This window comes from Ylistrum balloti, unplaced genomic scaffold (genome assembly GCF_031769215.1).
Source record: "Ylistrum balloti isolate Yb309-2 unplaced genomic scaffold, AGI_CSIRO_Ybal_v1 Utg369912, whole genome shotgun sequence".
In the NCBI taxonomy this organism is placed as follows: domain Eukaryota; kingdom Metazoa; phylum Mollusca; class Bivalvia; order Pectinida; family Pectinidae; genus Ylistrum; species Ylistrum balloti.
Window position 1 is genome coordinate 67,814 of NW_026782034.1, and position 20,035 is coordinate 87,848.

Genomic DNA, 20,035 nt, shown 5'->3' on the forward strand with positions numbered 1-20,035 from the left:
AGCTAACCTAAATCTTCATAAACAGTTCAATTTTAGCATTTACTTACTTTCTACCCCCGTTGACTTGTCGCCCCGAGAAGGAGCCTCGATCCCCTGGTGCAGACATGTGCATGCCTTGCATGGCATCATCTAGACCTAATATTGAAAATAAAGGATAACCAATCTGTACATCAGCTATATCTAAGTCTGAAAAGATTTCAGGTTTTGATCTCCATTACCAAAAACAAGCTTTGCAGTTATACAGCTTATCCTTATATATGTTTAGATTACAACTGTTACAACTCAATACCATAAAATCACAAAAAAACATAGATTATAAAAGAGCTCAGTTCATCAAAATACTGTGAAATCACAAACTAGGTTCTGCAAAATGAGGTATTATCCCCCACACCCAGCTGTTGGTGTAAAACCCAAATATGACAAATAAAATCTGTTACCTGTAACTGAGCGAGATCGGGGTAGCTCAATCTCGGGCTAAGATCCTGTAACATAATCCCAGCAGATGTCAGGATCTTAGCCTGAGACTGAGATACCCTGATCTCCCTCAGTTACAGGTAACAGATTTTTTTTCTTGCACCTCCTACTCTGAAAATTATTCAATATTTCATCAGAGTTTGGCATATCCCGTGGGAGCCACAAACTACCCACACAGCCTCTCCAATTTTAAACAACATTTGGATAGTGCCAGGAAAACAATGTAGGCTGCACTTATAAAATATACAACATATTTCACAATGAAGATTTTCTTTTTCAATATAAATATGATTAATTAAACAGAATATCATTGAAATTTTTACGACATAATCTACATTTTTATTGAAATGCACGGGTGTAGGTGCCACCAACGCCTAAATGCAGATGTATACACAGATGTGTAAAAAAGAGAGAAAAATCTTATGATGGGGTAATTACGTGAGCTATCCCTGTCTGAGGTGCGAGAAAAATATATATATCAGTATAACAATTTGTACCAAAGATCTAATACAGTGAAAGGCTAAGTACAAAATGCCAAATGTTTTGTCAATTATCAATTAAATTTCCCTGCATATCCTCAACTTCAACAGCTAGTCTGGCATCTACCATATGTTGTTGATAATACCTACCTTCCTCTCCTGAAGTAAGTCTCACCTCTACAATGTGTTGTTAATAAAATCTACCTTCCTCCCCTGCAGCTAGTCTAACCTCTACCATGTGTTGTTCATAAAACCTACCTTCCTCCCCTGCAGCTAGTCTAACCTCTACCATGTGTTGTTCATAAAACCTACCTTCCTCCCCTGCAGCTAGTCTAACCTCTACCATGTGTTGTTCATAAAACCTACCTTCCTCCCCTGCAGCTAGTCTAACCTCTACCATGTGTTGTTCATAAAACCTACCTTCCTCCCCTGCAGCTAATCTAACCTGTACCATGTGTTGTTCATAAAACCTACCTTCGTCCCCTGCAGCTAGTCTAACCTCTACCATGTGTTGTTGATAATACCTACCTTCGTCTCCTGCAGCTAGTCTCACCTCTACCATATGTTGTTGATAATACCTACCTTCCTCTCCTGCAGCTAGTCTAACCTCTACCATATGTTGTTGATAATACCTACCTTCGTCTCCTGCAGCTAGTCTCACCTCTACCATATGTTGTTGATAATACCTACCTTCGTCTCCTGCAGCTAGCCTGGCATCTACCATGCGTGGTTGATAATACCTACCTTCGTCTCCTGTAGCTAGTCTCACCTCTACCATATGTTATTGATAATACCTACCTTCGTCTCCTGCAGCTAGTCTGGCATCTACTATATGTTGTTGATAATACCTACCTTCGTCTCCTGCAGCTAGTCTGGCATCTACCATGCGTGGTTGATAATACCTACCTTCGTCTCCTGTAGCTAGTCTCACCTCTACCATATGTTATTGATAATACCTACCTTCGTCTCCTGCAGCTAGTCTGGCATCTACTATATGTTGTTGATAATACCTACCTTCGTCTCCTGCAGCTAGTCTGGCATCTACCATATGTTGTTCCAGCTGTTTCTCCAAAATGTGTCGTTCTTTCTTTAAATCTTTTTCCCTCTTTTTCTCCAAGTATCGTTCATATTTTTGTTTTTCTTTCTCTTGTGCAATGCGGGCGATTTCCTGTCACACAAAGTAACTTATTGTTCAAACATACAGGTTATCACTAAACTAAAATAGAATAACAGATGATTTATAAAGCAGTTCAAATATATACTACATACAACTCCAGGAAAACAAACAAATATGGCATTTATATCGGACTTTCAATGTCATTAATTTATTATGCAGCTTACGTTGGCTAAAGGATTGTAAAAGTGGGGGATGATGTATGATTTCTACAGTATATGTGCTGTAATTTGACAAACATCTGCAAAAAGATTTATACCAAAGTCTTAAAGTAAGCATACAAGAATATGTTATGCTATATCTTTACCATTCACCTAACCATCAATGACATGAACATACATTTATATACTATGTCCCACAGATGCCTCTCCCTCTGTTTAATGAATATCTCATTCTACAGCTCCGTCTCCGTCTATCAAGTATACTCAAGCCTAACTCCCTCTCCCTATGTCTGATACTTACCATTCCCTGTGGCTTGTCCCACATCACCCTCCCCCTACTCTCCCTACCCTCTGTCTAGTACATACCTTGTCCCATATCTCCCTCCCTCTGTCTAGTACATACCTTGTCCCATATCTCCCTCTCTCTGTCTAGTACATACCTTGTCTCATATCTCCCTTCCCCAGCTCTCCCTCCCTCTGTCTACTCTCCCTCCCTCTGTCTAGAACATAACTTGTCCCATATCATCCTCCCTCTGTCTAGTACTTACCTTGTCCCATATTACCCTCTGTCTAGTATCTACCTTGTCACTTACCACCCTCCCCTACTCTCCCTCCCTCTGTCTAATATCTACCTTGTCACTTATCACCCTCCCCCTACTCTCCCTCCCTCTATCTAGTATCTACCTTGTCCTGTATCTCCCTCCCCCTACTCTCCCTCCCTCTGTCTAGAACATAACTTGTCCCATATCATCCTCCCTCTGTCTAGTACTTACCTTGTCCCATATCACCCTCTGTCTAGTATCTACCTTGTCACTTACCACCCTCCCCTACTCTCCCTCCCTCTGTCTAATATCTACCTTGTCACTTATCACCCTCCACCTACTCTCCCTCCCTCTGTCTAGTATCTACCTTGTCCTGTATCTCCCTCCCCCTACTCTCCCTCCCTCTGTCTAGTATCTACCTTGTCCTGTATCTCCCTCCCCCTACTCTCCCTCCCTCTGTCTAGTATCTACCTTGTCACTTATCACCCTCCCCCTACTCTCCCTCCCTCTGTCTAGTATCTACCTTGTCACTTATCACCCTTCCCCTACTCTCCCTCCCTCTGTCTAGTATCTACCTTGTCACTTATCACCCTCCCCCTACTCTTCCTCCCTCTGTCTAGTATCTACCTTGTCACTTATCACCCTCCCCTACTCTTCCTCCCTCTGTCTAGTATCTACCTTGTCACTTATCACCCTCTCCCTCCTTCTGCTCTCCCTCCCTCTCCCTCCCTCTGTCTAGTATCTACCTTGTCACTTATCACCCTCCCCCTGCTCTCCCTCCCTCTGTCTAGTATCTACCTTGTCCCTTATCCCCCTCCCCCTGCTCTCCCTCCCTTTATTTATCACATACCTCATCCCGTAACTCCCTTTCTCTCAGTCTGGCATTCTCTTCTCCTTCGATCTCCTCTAAAACACGACGAGCGATTTCCTGGTCCTCATCAGCCCTAAATGAAGATACAGCTCTATGATCAAACAGTATTAAGTAAGAAATCAATATATACATCAGAATTATCAGGATGGTATTGAGCAAATCACCTCCAGTGAAGTCAGGAGAGGTCGTAGGTCGGGTACTTGGATTATTGACATTTTTACTGATCATAAATTACTTGTCTGAGAACACGAAACAAAGCACATTTCATCATGACTATAATATCAAACTTTTCACCAATGATGATGGCATTGCTATATGTATTGAGTGATTATGTCTGGTGAGGATCCAAAACATTCCAGCAAGACTTCCGAAAAATTCAATTCTAAAGGAGTGGAAATCAGTCGGGCAAATAAAATCTGCTAACATGTATATTCACAAAGCCATCTAGTGTACATAGATCCACAGACATGTCCTAGAGAAAGTTCATTCCTATAAAAACTTCATAATTACATATTAACAATTCATTATCCTGTTCGCTGACCTATCTCTGCATATGCAATACAGATTTTCAACTGTTTACTATTAAAGTAACCTTATGCAGTGGAAATTCCAAAACATATATGTTATATTTCTCAACAATATGTATACATTCATTCCAAAGTTCTTTTAAAAATTATATTTCTTATCTGAGAATCATAGAAAAATCAATTCTAAATATAGAATTCTGATAACATACTGTGCCCTAAGAGCCTGGAGTTCATTGTAACGCTCTTCCTGCTGTCGAACCTCCTCATCAGTCTGCAAAACTTTAGCAACGGGAATGTCTTCACGAACTGTCCTACGGTTGAACCGGTTTAGACCATAGTGTCGCTCAACTGTAAATTCAAGAAAGAATTTCATATATTTTTTTAAAAATACTGGACCATACATGTTTGTTCAGAGAAAATACATGTGTCAGTTAAAATTCTGATTATTTCTAGACACCTAGCATACTGATGACTGCACCTATGCATCCTTTAGTTAATTTTAAAATCAAGTGTGGCCATTTTTATGTTAAACATGTTTTTGACATACACACTACAGCTCTTCCATTGTTTTCTATCACAAAATATTCACAATACATTAGTAGCATTCACCTTGGTCACACAAATTCAAGTAGTCACCCATCCAACAACTGACACTGCTCTAAGTTATATTCTAGTAAGACACATGCAGTCATACGAGTCAGCTGATGGACCAGATAATTAAACTGTCAATAAACACCAAACTTACAAAAGGTTGGGTGACAAGCATGGTCAGTAGTTGGATGGCTAACCATGCACCTGGTACTACCCCTAAAGGTTACCCATAGAGTAGCTTATATTGTCATACCATAGCTATTGCGGGCAGATTTACCATGACTTTAAATCTCTTTTTAACACTGCATGATTCCAGTGTAGTTGGTAGCTGAAAGACAAAGTTGATAAAAAAGACACATTTCACTTACTCTCTTTGTTCTGTATTTCATAGGCCAGAGCACCATCTTCATGGACAAGCCATTGTCTACACACTGAAATATAGCAGAATGTGTTAGTACTGTGGTAATGAAACACAGTCACTCCAGAATGATTCATTATAATATATACATGTACTGTAACATTACAAACAAGTCATGTCAGATGTGTAATTTTTACAAGCACTGCACCATTATTTACCAATGACAAATTGATGTACTTCTTACATCTACATATGTAGAGAACCCTTAAAGTGGGTCAAGGTCATTTATTTAAACTAACTTGACAGTCATCATTCCGACATATCATTGTGAACTTCTATATACATTTTAACTATTTGAGTACTCTAAAGATACTGAAGATGACCCAACTGATCTTCTTTACAGACATTTCAATTACAATTATCAAAAAAAAAAAAAAAAATGAAGAAAAAAAGCATCAAAGAAAATTAACAACTTTATGGACAGAGGGACAAAATCTTTGATAATTAAGCTTGTCAGCATTTTCTATCAGGTTTGCAAATCATGTAGCAATATATGAAGTGGCAAAGTAAATTCAACTCAAAGAAATAAAGGATAGCCAAATTTATCAAAATTAGAAACCAGATGAACTCAAAACACTGACTAAAAAAACAGGTACAAGAAAAATACTTAATACAAAGCTTAGCAAAAAATAATTAAAATTGTGCTATTATAACGATGTAGAAAAAAGACACCTGAATTAAAGCACTGCTGAAGCAAAGTACATGTACCATTAGGACCAAAGTCTATATATTTAATCATATGAAATGAAAGCATATAAAAATCAACTGACGCACCGAGAGATATCTCAAACCAGGAAGATCAGACAGAAAAACCTGCCAGGATTCTCTCTATAGAAAATGTGACTCCTACAGTGTATAATTTAGTGAGTGTGACAATGACATGCACAATAACCACAACGTAATGTAATTATCAGCTGATTATGTAATTACTTTGCGTCCTGTATTTACGCATGAGAGAGATGTTATGGAGACGATATCGCCGATGCATGTAGGTAGGATCAGCATCATCCATTATTTCATGAAACTTCTGCTGCTGTGATTTTCTAATCAGCAGATTAAGTGGTCGATAAGCTGGTCAATTTGATCATACATCCCATTTTTAATAATTACACAAAGTGAATGTCTGCACAATTTACAGACCATAACTTTGAAAATTATTCAATTTCCAAGTCCATCATGCTGAAATTATATTTCGAGCATGAGCATGATTTAGGACAAAAAATTAATTTATAATGATAGGTTATTTACATCTGTGCATCTGTGAACGAGTTACAGCTTTATACCAATAAACTTTAAAAAGTTCAAACATGATGTAAGAAAGGAAATTTACTGCATTCCAGTCATATTAAGTATAAGTACATGGACTATCATAGCCATTTTTACATTTCAGTATTAAATATGTTGATATCCCAACCCAAAATTCATCTCAATTATATACATAAAAATCGCCTGTAGAATCTCACACTCATTTAAGGATCCTCAATAATCACAGTATATATGTTTGTCTATTCTATGTAACTATGACGACACAACATATTCCATTAGAATCGTTAAACAGCATACACAGATATACAGAAAACACAGCATCCCTTAGACTCTAACATCTATGTAGGTAATAAAAATTGTCCTGAACAAGTCTGCTTTCAAACATCAATGTATCCCTCCACTGGCTGCATGCCTATATATATGTAAATATAGAGGGGGGGGGTTATTTGTTACCTTTGTACATCCTAACCCTTGTCTGTACCATTTGTTACTGCCCAAGTCTGTTTAAAAACATCTCACTTGTTAGCTTGATTACATAGCTGTCCTACTATGCCTGGTTTAGGATGAACACTTTTTCATAATCTATTTTACTGAATCTATTAAATTCTCCGAGTTGTTCATCTCCGTTTGTCAAAAATCCTATTTGTCCACCAAAACACTACTGGCTTAATCTTTATGTTTTTTAGATATTTATTTGCCAAAAGGAGAGCTTGTTATATGGATGCACTTTTTTAGGCTTAAGGTTTTGAACATAGGAATTAATTTTTCCCCTTTGGAATTTCCAAAAAAAGTTGGCAAATGTAAAGGTGACAATGCTTTGTAGAAGTTGGTGCTGTCTCATTATAAACAGCCTGGTAACAGCCACTTCCCCTTCAGTACACAATTACAATATTGCACGTGGGGATGTGCCAAAAACATAAAGCAAAATTAATCCTTAACAAAACATCTGCTTCTGGAGTCAGCTTTAAGTTATTGATACAGTGTTGGGGAATATTTACTATATACATAAGTTATTGATATACTGTCGGAGAATATTTACTATATACATAAGTTATTGATATACTGTTGGGGAATATTTACTATATACATAAGTTATTGATATACTGTTGGAGAATATTTACTATATACATAAGTTATTGATATACTGTTGGGGAATATTTACTATATACATAAGTTATTGATACCGTGTTGGAGAATATTTACTATATACATAAGTTATTGATACCGTGTTGGAGAATATTTACTATATACATAAGTTATTGATACAGTGTTGGAGAATATTTACTATATACATAAGTTATTGATATACTGTTGGGGAATATTTACTATATACATAAGTTATTGATATACTGTTGGGGAATATTTACTATATACATAAGTTATTGATACCGTGTTGGAGAATATTTACTATATACATAAGTTATTGATATACTGTTGGGGAATATTTACTTTATACATAAGTTATTGATATACTGTTGGAGAATATTTACTATATACATAAGTTATTGATATACTGTTGGGGAATATTTACTATATACATAAGTTATTGATATACTGTTGGAGAATATTTATACTATATACATAGTTAGTTATTGAGAATATACTATATACATAAGTTATTGTGTTGGAGAATATTTACTATATACATAAGTTATTGATATACTGTTGGAGAATATTTACTATATACATAAGTTATTGATATACTGTTGGGAATATTTACTATATACATAAGTTATTGATATACTGTTGGAGAATATTTACGACATACATAAGTTATTGATATACTGTTGGAGAATATTTACTATATACATAAGTTATTGATATACTATATACATGTTGATATAGAATATTTACTATATACATAAGTTATTGATATACTGTTGGAGAATATTTACTATATACATAAGTTATTGATATGGAGAATATTTACTATATACATAAGTTATTGATATACTGTTGGAGAATATTTACTATATACATAAGTTATTGATATACTGTTGGAGAATATTTACTATATACATAAGTTATTGATATACTGAATATTTACTATATTGGATATAGAATATTTACTATATACATAAGTTATTGATATACTGTTGGGGAATATTTACTATATACATAAGTTATTGATACAGTGTTGGGGAATATTTACTATATACATAAGTTATTGATATACTGTTGGGGAATATTTACTATATACATAAGTTATTGATATACTGTTGGAGAATATTTACGACATACATAAGTTATTGATATACTGTTGGAGAATATTTACTATATATATATGTTATTGATATACTGTTGGGGAATATTTACTATATACATAATGTTATTGATATACTGTTGGGGAATATTTACTATATATATAAGTTATTGATATACTGTTGGGGAATATTTACTATATACATAAGTTATTGATATACTGTTGGGGAATATTTACTATATACATAAGTTATTGATATACTGTTGGGGAATATTTACTATATACATAAGTTATTGATACATAAGTTATTGATATGTGTTGGAGAATATTTACTATATACATAAGTTATTGATATACTGTTGAGGAGTATTTACGATATACATATGTTATTGATATACTGTTGGGGAGTATTTATGATATATATATGTTATTGATATACTGTTGGGGAATATTTACTATATACATAAGTTATTGATACCGTGTTGGGGAATATTTACTATATACATAAGTTATTGATATACTGTTGGGGAATATTTACTATATACATAAGTTATTGATATACTGTTGGGGAATATTTACTATATACATAAGTTATTGATATACTGTTGGGGAATATTTACTATATACATAAGTTATTGATATACTGTTGGGGAATATTACTATATACATAAGTTATTGATATACTGTTGGGGAATATTTACTATATACATAATTGTTATTGATATACTATATGTTGGGGAATATTTACTATATACTGTTGGGGAATATTTACTATATACAAAGTTATTGATATACTGTTGGGGAATAATATATTAGTTATTATATACTGTTGGGGAATATTTACTATATACATAAGTTATTGATATACTGTTGGGGATTATTTACTATATACATAAGTTATTTATACAGTGTTGGGGACTATTTACTATATACATAAGTTATTGATATACTGTTGGGGAATATTTACTATATACATAAGTTATTGATATACTGTTGGGGAGAATATTTACTATATACATAAGTTATTGATACCGTGTTGGGGAATATTTACTATATAAATGTTATTGATATACTGTTGGAGAATATTTATGATATACATAAGTTATTGATACCGTGTTGGGGAATATTTACTATACAAATGTTATTGATATACTGTTGGAGAATATTTATGATATACATAAGTTATTGATATAGTGTTGGGGAATATTTACTATATACATAAGTTATTGATATACTGTTGGGGAATATTTACTATATACATAAGTTATTGATACAGTGTTGGGGAATATTTACTATATTCATACCTACAATCCTAGATATTGGTTCCTTTATCTCATTATAAATACCACATACTTTGTGACCAATAATTAATGATATTATATGTTCCAGTACATAGCAATAAGCATATGTTCTGCAAAAATGAACAAACTATAAAGTTTTAGAAATTTCTAAATGGACAGCACAAAAAGTAAACAATAGATGAAACCAGAAATGAAATGAAAATCCCTGAGATTTTATCTTCATGACATGACCACTTCAACTACCAGTGCAATCATTAAAAATAGAAAAAAGTTGGTTATTCTTACTCTTAATGAAAAAAAGATGGCCACTAGCAACTTTCCATTTACTTCCTAAAAATATGGCAGTTGAGAATTGATGAATAACATGAACACGGGTCAAGAGCTATAAATAGACAACAGATCTTTACTTTTGATCACTTCAATCATTTATTATGTGTACAAATGAGATATGTGTATAGATATAATGTATATCATTGTTAAATGGAGGCCTTTCAGACTGTGGTTTTAATTATGATCATGCAGATTGTATCAGATATATAGAACTGTATATATATACACACATACAATGTTACATCGTGATCACCTGAAGCTATGGTTAACAGACATTACCAGTTATATTACAACAATTACTGGCAAACTTGTCCAGCAAGTACTGGCATCAAAATGAAGGTTTGTATGGTTGTATAACACATCTTTGAAGTATGAAAATACATGCATCAAAAATTCACACTTAATCTGGAAGAATTTTACAGACATGACTCAGTCAACTTTCATAGGTACAGAGATGTTAACATTCAGGTTACAAAAAGCCTGCATTAAAATAACTTTCAATTTCATCCATTACTGATTTTATCGTTTTACATATCAAATAAAAAAAGGTGATGACTTGCTGAAAAGCAAAACAGGAACAGCAGTTTATAAAATGTGTTACTTAATATGAAAAAAAGAAAAGTGTATACCACTATACGTAAGATACTTTAGAGTATATACATATATATACATAGAAGGTACAGCTATAATTTACATGTGCCTCTTCAAATGATTTGAAAGCTCCCCTACAAAAAGTAAAGAAAGAGAAGATTTTAACCCGGAACCTCCAAACTATACACTCCAGATCCCAGGATCAGAAGAAACATACCTACAAACTAGATAGACTGATATAATATAGTTTATCTCACTTTCTACTACAATAGGAGGGTGTCATTAAACTCCTTATGTATCAATTAATCATTTTACTATACATGGAATAAACTGTATATGTATTTTGATTGGCTGACAGAGTGAACTTTGACCTGAGGATGCTTCACTGAAATTAAAATGCACCATAAGTAGTTGACAATTGTTGTATTTGATTTATTAAGGATTCCTATCAACTAATTGGTTTATATGTAATAGTTTGCTTTGCTGAGTTATCATCCCATAAATAGCAAAGGTTATTTTGAGGTAGGATCTCCTTATAGTAGTGGGTGGCTACCTCACTGAACAACATACAGGAGGTCCATCTCACAATAATGGGGTAGAATGTCTTGCCCATGGATACACCACAACTGCACAGATCAACCTGTTTCTCAGCTTCCAGATAATAACAAGCTGTCGTGAGAAGAGAACGTTGAACCATGTCCCTCAGATCTACTTCTGAGGTCATATTAGCCAACACTCTAACGGACTGAGCTTTCATGGCCCTCTTGAAAATATTTAACCTGTATATTACTTTCTATGATATGTAATATATCATTTACATTTTGTATTTCCAAATACTGTCAGTTCTGTATACCAATTTGCAGCATTTCATTTCAGGTCCTCCATTACACACAAACTGCTAACAAAACATCTGGGTACAGAAAAAGTCAATTCATCATCAGGACAGTGCTTTTATTGTGTTAGAAACAGGACACAAAAACTTGTTGTCTAATGTATATGGTATTTCTTCCAATTTCATTAATTATTTTTCAAAACTTATGAAAAAACACTGAATCATAAAGGAAAGGGACACCATATACAACAACCACAGGCTGTGAAACAATGCATACCTTCATGTTACATATTATTACATACTGGTATTACAAATTTTCTGATTTCTGATTACATGATACACTGTCGTACAGATTCCTTGCCTATAAACCAGCCAAATCCATATAAACATTGATCTAAAATAAAAATCTGTTGAGTCATTCTATGTTAATCTACCTTATTTACCCTGCAATAAGACCAGGCCCTAGCTGCTCAAGAGTTAACCAGTGATCACTTAAACTTTCAAATTGCTGCCACTGATCAAAGAACAGTATAAGATATATAACTAACACTCAAATTATATCAATCTGACCTGTCTCAACAAACCTACAGCTATGAAATGATAGAGAATGTTAGACAAACTTTGTGTTATTTATGTTTGAAAAGTTTCACTACCCACTGGTGTCCAAAATACACATTCTGACTCAAAGTCAGTGGGGAAAGCTTATTGCAGGCTAAAGGTACATGTACTGCATAAATATGGGTGGGAATATGATTCCAAGTAAATAAAATATTTAATATATTGATGTAACCTGGCCAAACTAGTGGCTCAGGTTCTTTAATTCATAGAATAGCATACAACTCCAAACCAACCAATATGCAGTTTGCTAGCCTTCTCTACAACTATAAGCTCCAGGGTTTTGTCGTAAAGATATACAAACCTTTCATTTCGGTACTGGTTTTTTTACCTAGATAATATACCCTAATAAGATTATTCATAATATTGGTAAATTTATTTCTTATTATTTGAAAATACTACAAAAGATTTATAAAACAGAATCATGCACAGTGAAAAGAAAAAGAAAGATTTATAAGTGAGTATTATCTCCTATGCATTAATATGTATTTAAAGTTGATAAGTGGTAGTACTAGCATATCCCTGGCTTTCATATGTAATGAGATCAAAGACTACTTGCATTACACACAGTAATCAGTAAGTTTGTAGGATTTTTTTATACGTGTGTTTGTTTGGTGATCTGATAATCAAGTTGAATTCATAGCTGTCATATAATGGGAAAGCTCAGTCGTCAGTAAGGACAACAATGGAAGACATTTCAAAAATTCACCTGATCCTGAACTTGTTGTGATTTATTCTTTTTCCAAAGTACGAAAAATATTCATCTAGTGCTTCTCAAGAAACAGCAATAACAATATCGTCTTTACCATAAAGACACAGAAAGGAATTACAGACTATTGAAGATGTAAATATTTGATTTGAACAATCAACTGTAATAATGGAAAGCTTGAACATTGATCCACCTGTCTCAATGCTAAATAACATACATGGCAATTCTGACAATAATAAAGGCAAGAAAAAGTCAAAAAAAGAAAAAGAGAATAAGCATCCTTATTTAACAAAAGGCCAAATAGGTCAGTATCACTCACATACTCCACATATTAAGAGTCCACATTATTGAAGAATTTATTCTGGTAACTTTCATGTTTATCCCAAATATCATAACATACCTCTTTACAGTATATAATTATGTTACAAGTGAAATAATAATGTAAAGAAAATCTTAGTATCTGAAGATACACAGCTTTACAATCATTATACATAAATCAAGGTAATTTATCTGAACAACTTTGATAACCCTTCATCCCAGTATACAACTGGTCAAATATCATCACCCTTGGTCTCGGTTACAGAGAAGTTGTTTAAAAGTTTAAACACATCTGACCCATGCCTTTGGTCTTGTACCTTGAAAGTAGGTAAGTAAGTCCAAAATACTTAGAGCTCAATATAACGTTGGGTCTCTTGGTTAATGAGAAAATATCAGTTAAAGACATTTAACCCCTGTAAGTTTGAATGAGTATCAAGGTCATTCATTTGAACAACCTTAGTAATCTTTATCCCGACATGCTACTGACTAAATATCATGACCTATATGTCTCACTTTTCACAAACATGGTATCCTGTCATATGAGAGTTAAAATAATTCTGGTATTTGATCAACATTTTACATATCGGTGGTATTGTGAGATCCTCTTTATTCACATAGTCATGTTCCTGCCCCAATGTCCATCAAAATATGGGCAGATACAGAAAAAGTATATGAGTTTTGAAACATGGCATTGGTATAAGCACGGACTTGTATATTATTCTATATTTAAGTCTGTGGTATAAGCTTGAAGATAAATTGCAGACTCCTTAATCAGTGTGCAGCATACATGTAAAAATGGCAATTTCCTTCAACAATTATTGATTAAATGTCATCCTAGGAGCAGGTCACTTATTTCCAATTTCATATAGAGCGAGAGTTCCAATCTTCATCAATTCCAGACTAATTTATAAAAGTAGAAAGAACATCCAATGTCAGGTTAATACAGATTGGCATTGTGATATGAACATGTCTAAAGAACAAACACAAAATTGTACATCTAAAACCTAACAAGTGATCTAACATATTGTGGCTGAAATTCACCTGACTCATTATTGTCTTAGACAGTAGTATTATTTGGATTAAAATATATATGTATATGCAATTTCAACAAGATTTTCAGTTTTGTTGTTTTTTTATTATTAATAATAATAAAGACTGTTTAGCTGAAGGATGTCAACCATATAATTTGCAAATAACACATCCAACAAAGAAGGAAGAGTTTTTGCATAGAAAAAAAACCCGAATTTTTTCAGATTTTGACAACTGTAATGTCCGCCATTTCTATTTGTCTACTGTACACTGTAATTTCAATATTGTAAGAAGAAAGTCCAATCGAGTAAAATATCAAAACGTTCCATTGATTCAGACAGTTTCATGCATCTTCACAGCCTTAATCAAAATAAGGATCACGTCAAGATGTCAGTGAATATGTGTTATCACCAGGGAAAGAAGATGATAATCCAAAAGACAGAGTCAGAGAGTGAAAAGGATATTTGAGGTGTTAATATCTTAACAGCTAAAGGCTGTATTTGGCACGATCGATGTAATTCGTTTTACATAGCAAGTTTGCCATATCTTTTAATGGTAGCTATATCTATTTCGGGACTTCCATTTGTTTGGTTTTTTTTTCAAAAGTTCACATGATAAGAGTATGTAGAGTTCGGAATTAATGAATAGTTTTACAATGACAAATCAGTCGGACTCACCATTTTCAACTTTGCCTTGCCTTGGCATGGTGTCGCGCCCGCGTATGTTATCAGCAGCCTCTGCCATATTTATTTTATCCTCTGGCACAAGTGCCCGACAATTTCAGGTCCAATTTAAATCGTTTTTACACATATTGTTTTGGAATATAACGTATACTCCATAACCGGAAGTTATAAAAAAAAGAAAACCGGATGTAGGAAATGAAATCAGCCTATAGAACAGTAAAGGTTACCATACTTCGCAACAATGACAATCTGAAATAATGATTGCGACACCATCATGCAGGTTCAATACTGGGACAACCGGTCCGTCAAGTTGGCGACATTCAAGTTTTTTTGTTTGGCTCTTATTCTAAACAAGTCCAAAAATAACCATTACCAGTTTCTCTCCGTCTTTTCCTCCTGAATAAATATTAACGGTCTTGATTAATTATTTTTGGGGTCATAGATGATCGAAATTCCAAAACTGAAACTTAATTGCAATGATGCCGAGATGGTCCCGGTTAGTTTTTTATATACGATATCCACGATCGCAGGCATAATCTTAAACACGTTTAAAAATTGAGTGTCATTAAGCTTCAGCTGATGGTCCTTACGAAGTTTTATCTTAAAAGCCGATCTAATATGGAAATCCATGAAGGCCGTCATGACTGCCATTTAGAGAGAGAGAGAGAGAGAGAGAGAGAGAGAGGTGGTTCATGGTTGACTGCATTTGGAAAGATTTAGGAAGCATCAAATCATTCGAACTGTTGAATATATTTTTGAACTGATTTTATTATTTCGCGATTAGTTTGGTATGAGTAAGAGTTAATATCACCCCATAATATGGTTTCTACGTTAAAAATCACGTCTAGGTCATATAGAGTATCACACAATATTCGTCTACAATTAGAAAATAAAGCGCACGAAAGAAAATAGTAACTTGCGTCTTCAACGACGTCTCCACAAGAGCAATTTGGAGACTGACAAATTCCCACCGTAAATAAATCTGAGCGCAGTCCACTACAGTTGTTCCTCGTTCGACAATGTATAACGGAAAGGAAACGGTTGCCAGAGTGTAGATAATCTGGAACAGAAAAGTTAACGGGAGAAAGTTTAGATCTGAATGTATTTAAGGACGGAGACGCTTTTACAAAATTATCTACGTTATTCCACAAATTTATAGACGACGGCACAAAGGATTTTTTCACAGTATTTAGACGACTGTGGGGTATTTGGTAATTCTCAGGGTTTCTTAATTCAATGTTTAAGTCACGTCTAATGGGTGGAAGTAGATTTACCAAGTAAGAAGGGGCTATCTTATTGTGTATTTTGTAGAACGTAGTCAATTTTGATGCCTCTCTTCTTTGTTTGAGAGAAACCCAACCTGTTTCACAATAGAAAGACTCACGAGACGCTATGGATGTGAGACCAGTAACGATTCGTGCAGCCTCTAATTGGACTTTTTCTAGTGAGTCGGACAAGTGTTCTGAACAGCCAACCCAAACACAAGAGGCGTACTCAAGAATGGGCCTAATAAACGATATATAAATAGTATTAAGAGTAGACTTATTTACCTTGTACTTAAGTTTTTTCATGGCACACACTTTTTGAGAAGAAGTTTTAATGAGGAGGTTAACATGGTCACTCCATTTGCAATTACTGCTAAAGGTTACACCCAAGTGACGATGCGAATCATTGAATTTAATGGGTTCACCATTGCATACCAAGTTTGGTAGGGTTATTTCTAGGAGAAAAGATAACTGCCTCCGTTTTAGCAGGATTTAATTTCATAAGCCATTGGTCAGACCAAGTTTGAAGACGATCTAGATCCTGATTCAGGGCAACTTCAATTTCATCTGAAAAGGCAGATGATTTTTGAAGAGAGGAATCATCAGCAAATAATCTCACAAAAGTGTTCATAGGATCAGCTAAGTCGTTGATGTAAAATAAAAACAGCAAGGAACCCAGTACAGAACCCTGTGGTACCCCAGCCCTGACCGGCTTAAAAGGAGAAGTGTTGTTTCCATATATAACAGATTGGTATCTATTGGTTAAGTGATTTTCCAACCAGGACAGTAACACTCCATCTATTCCATACTGATGGAGTTTGAACAAGAGACCCTTATGCCAGACTTTGTCAAATGCCTTGGACAAATCGCAAAATGCAACACAAGAATATTCATTATTATCCAAAGAGCTAACAATACTGTGATACATTTCTATCAACTGATAGACTGTGGAGTGGCCGGGAAGGAAACTAGATTGATACTTGTAAAAAATATTGTTGTCTCTAGCAAAGTTAAAAATATATTTTGACAAGAAACTTAGCAAAGAAATAGGCCTATAATTTGAAGGAACATGAGCATCTCCTTTTTTAAATACTGGTAAAACGTGTGCTTTTTTTCCATTTCGAAAGGAACAGCATCCCTTAGAGACCTATTAAATAATAATGTAAGAGGTTGTGAAATAGTTCTGGCTGTAGCTTTTAGCATACGGTGACTAATCCTGTCTGGACCAACAGCTTTCCCTATGTCAAGAGTAGATAAAATATCATAAACATCTTTTTCTTCGATCATAAAACTAGAAAGTGAATTAATGCATTTGATTGGCAGATTTGTATTAGAATCATCAGTACTGGAGACAGAAGTGAAGTAATTATTGAGGATTTCAACCTTTTCCTGGTCACAAAATGCCATTTTGGTAATACCATTAACATTGTATTCTAGAGGAGGTATAGAGCGAGGAGAGGAGGAGAAAAAGCGGTTAAGAATTTGCCAAAAGGCAAAGGAGAAGGTTCAAGAATTGTCAAAGACGTTATAATTTTGACATCTTTAAGTCACGTTTTATTTACAATATTTCAGTACATGGACTTCGATTAATGACCGAACATCTTATCCAAAAACGGAGCTGTCGTTTAACTTCATTTTATACTTTGGTACATACCGCGAGGTATTGCCTGAGGTTAGTGACGATAACGCCTCTTATTATAGAATATAATATTGTTCAAGAGTTTCTGTATACAGTTTGGTGGCAAACAGTAATATGAAATAACTCATATACATTTTGTAAGGTCTGCATTACAGGATATGATGATTTCATTGTAAGAATGAACGCTTATATTACATCATAGACAATATGCAAAGCTGTGGCTCAAACTATGTCGATATAGCATCAAACGGCGCGTGGTTCGATCCCCGATCAAGGCGGTTAGTGTTTAAGGAAGTTCTTTGTGGTGTACATTTTATCTAGATACGGGCCTCCCGTATGATTTTCAATGAGGTAGCCACAACCAGTATACCCCATCTCTTGATTCCACACAACAAGACTGACCCGCTTCCACGCAAGACTGACCCGCTTGACCTCTACTTAACGCTCTACCGAATAGACTTTTTTTTTAATCCTTAGTAGCCGAGTTGGAAGAAAGTTGAAATTAATCGACTAAAAGTTGTTCGGAATTTTTACCAGGACCACATTTGACCACGCCCATCCTCGAAGTTCCCGGGGCTATACCAGCACATAACCGCGATTTATTATATACAGTATAGAGATCGTAAACGATGTAATGAGTGATGTTTCGAAAATGGTCCTTGCGTGCTCTGTACCGCCATCTAAACATTCCCTGTATTATTAAAAACTTACGATGTATTCTTAAAAAAAATTGCATGACTAGGAAAATTTGTTATAGGGATATGCATGCATATTATTGAATAAGTGTCATTTGACTTTCCTCCTCTCAAATGGTTATGGTACACAATTCTAAGAAACGAACCTCACATTGAGATAATTAGACCATGGAATTTATGGTCAAGTCGGCGTATCGCAGAAACATTCACCAGGGCATGCAACTTACTACGCAGAACACAGGTATGATTCTGAAATTGACTGGAGTAATGTTAATGTTTTAATATACCAAGGCATTTTGATAATGTATTGTGAATTTGGGGTGAAATGATGACAATCTTGCTTCTGTTGCCCTTTGATACGAGTACGTTTCGTTCTGTATCTCCCGTTAGATAATAATCTCGTTCAAATCTTCGTTTGTGACTGCCAGATAGCGATGGTCTCGCTATTTTGTTCCGAGAAGTGACAAAAATATTTGTTAATCTCCCCCGTTTGGCGACTACATTTTACGGTAAGTGAAAATTATCCTTAATTCGCGTTATGGTTACTAACCAGAGAAATCATTCGGGTTGCTTGTTTTTTTAGAGACGAAAATATGATAAATATCGATATACTATCTCCAATATTGCTTATATTTTTATATTTTACATTGCTCCTACACCTCGACGACATCTCTGAGATTTGTAGCGATGAACAGCAAGAGATTCTCGAGATGGCGAATCGTCTATTAGGTTAAATTATACGTCATTTGTTTGCATTCATGAACGTTGGTGAGTTTACAAAGTAAAAAATGTGTCAACAAATATTAGAGAAACCGTGTATTTGCAATGTCTCTTTAAAAAAAAACTAAAAATATATAGCGTAAAGCGAGGATAAAGGACTGACAGACAAATTACAGCTACTGTGTCTATGTGTATTTGTGATATGCTCATTAGAACTTGTTATCGACAGACTTGTACCCACGTGTACAATTTTACTCACATCGGTCTGGCATTGGGAAAACTAGTCTTTTGGCGAGTAGTTTACATAACAAATTCACGGTATTGAAATTCAGAGACAGCGATAAGAAATTGTTCATCACGGAACAAGTTTTTTTCAATGATCATTTAATGTATTTCTAGTTATTAAAATTCATAGTTCTTTTATATAAAAAAATATTCTAATTTTACTCAAATTCAAAATTGAATTATTACAACGAATTATTACCTTAAGGCTTTATTTGTTTTATTATTTAATCGCTTTATGAATAAAAAGCAATATTCTTTCTCTCTTTCTTTTTGAATTATAGAAATATGTATATTTTTAACGGAAAATAAGTTTTACG

The 20,035-nt window shown here is 34.4% G+C and overlaps 1 protein-coding gene across 1 annotated transcript in view; it reads right to left on the reverse strand.

Moving 5' to 3' along the window:
• The window catches only part of LOC132546768 (uncharacterized), a 31,315-nt gene extending 16,140 nt beyond the window's left edge, over positions 1-15,175 (reverse strand). Inside the window, exons 1-6 of the mRNA XM_060210487.1 lie at positions 15,109-15,175; positions 5,188-5,250; positions 4,438-4,576; positions 3,681-3,774; positions 1,968-2,121; positions 48-135 (exon numbers count right to left, since the gene is read on the reverse strand). Of these exons, the coding sequence (XP_060066470.1) occupies positions 48-135; positions 1,968-2,121; positions 3,681-3,774; positions 4,438-4,576; positions 5,188-5,250; positions 15,109-15,175 (605 nt within the window). The remainder of the gene's footprint in view (positions 1-47; positions 136-1,967; positions 2,122-3,680; positions 3,775-4,437; positions 4,577-5,187; positions 5,251-15,108) is intronic.
• Between the last annotated feature and the right edge of the window lie 4,860 nt (positions 15,176-20,035).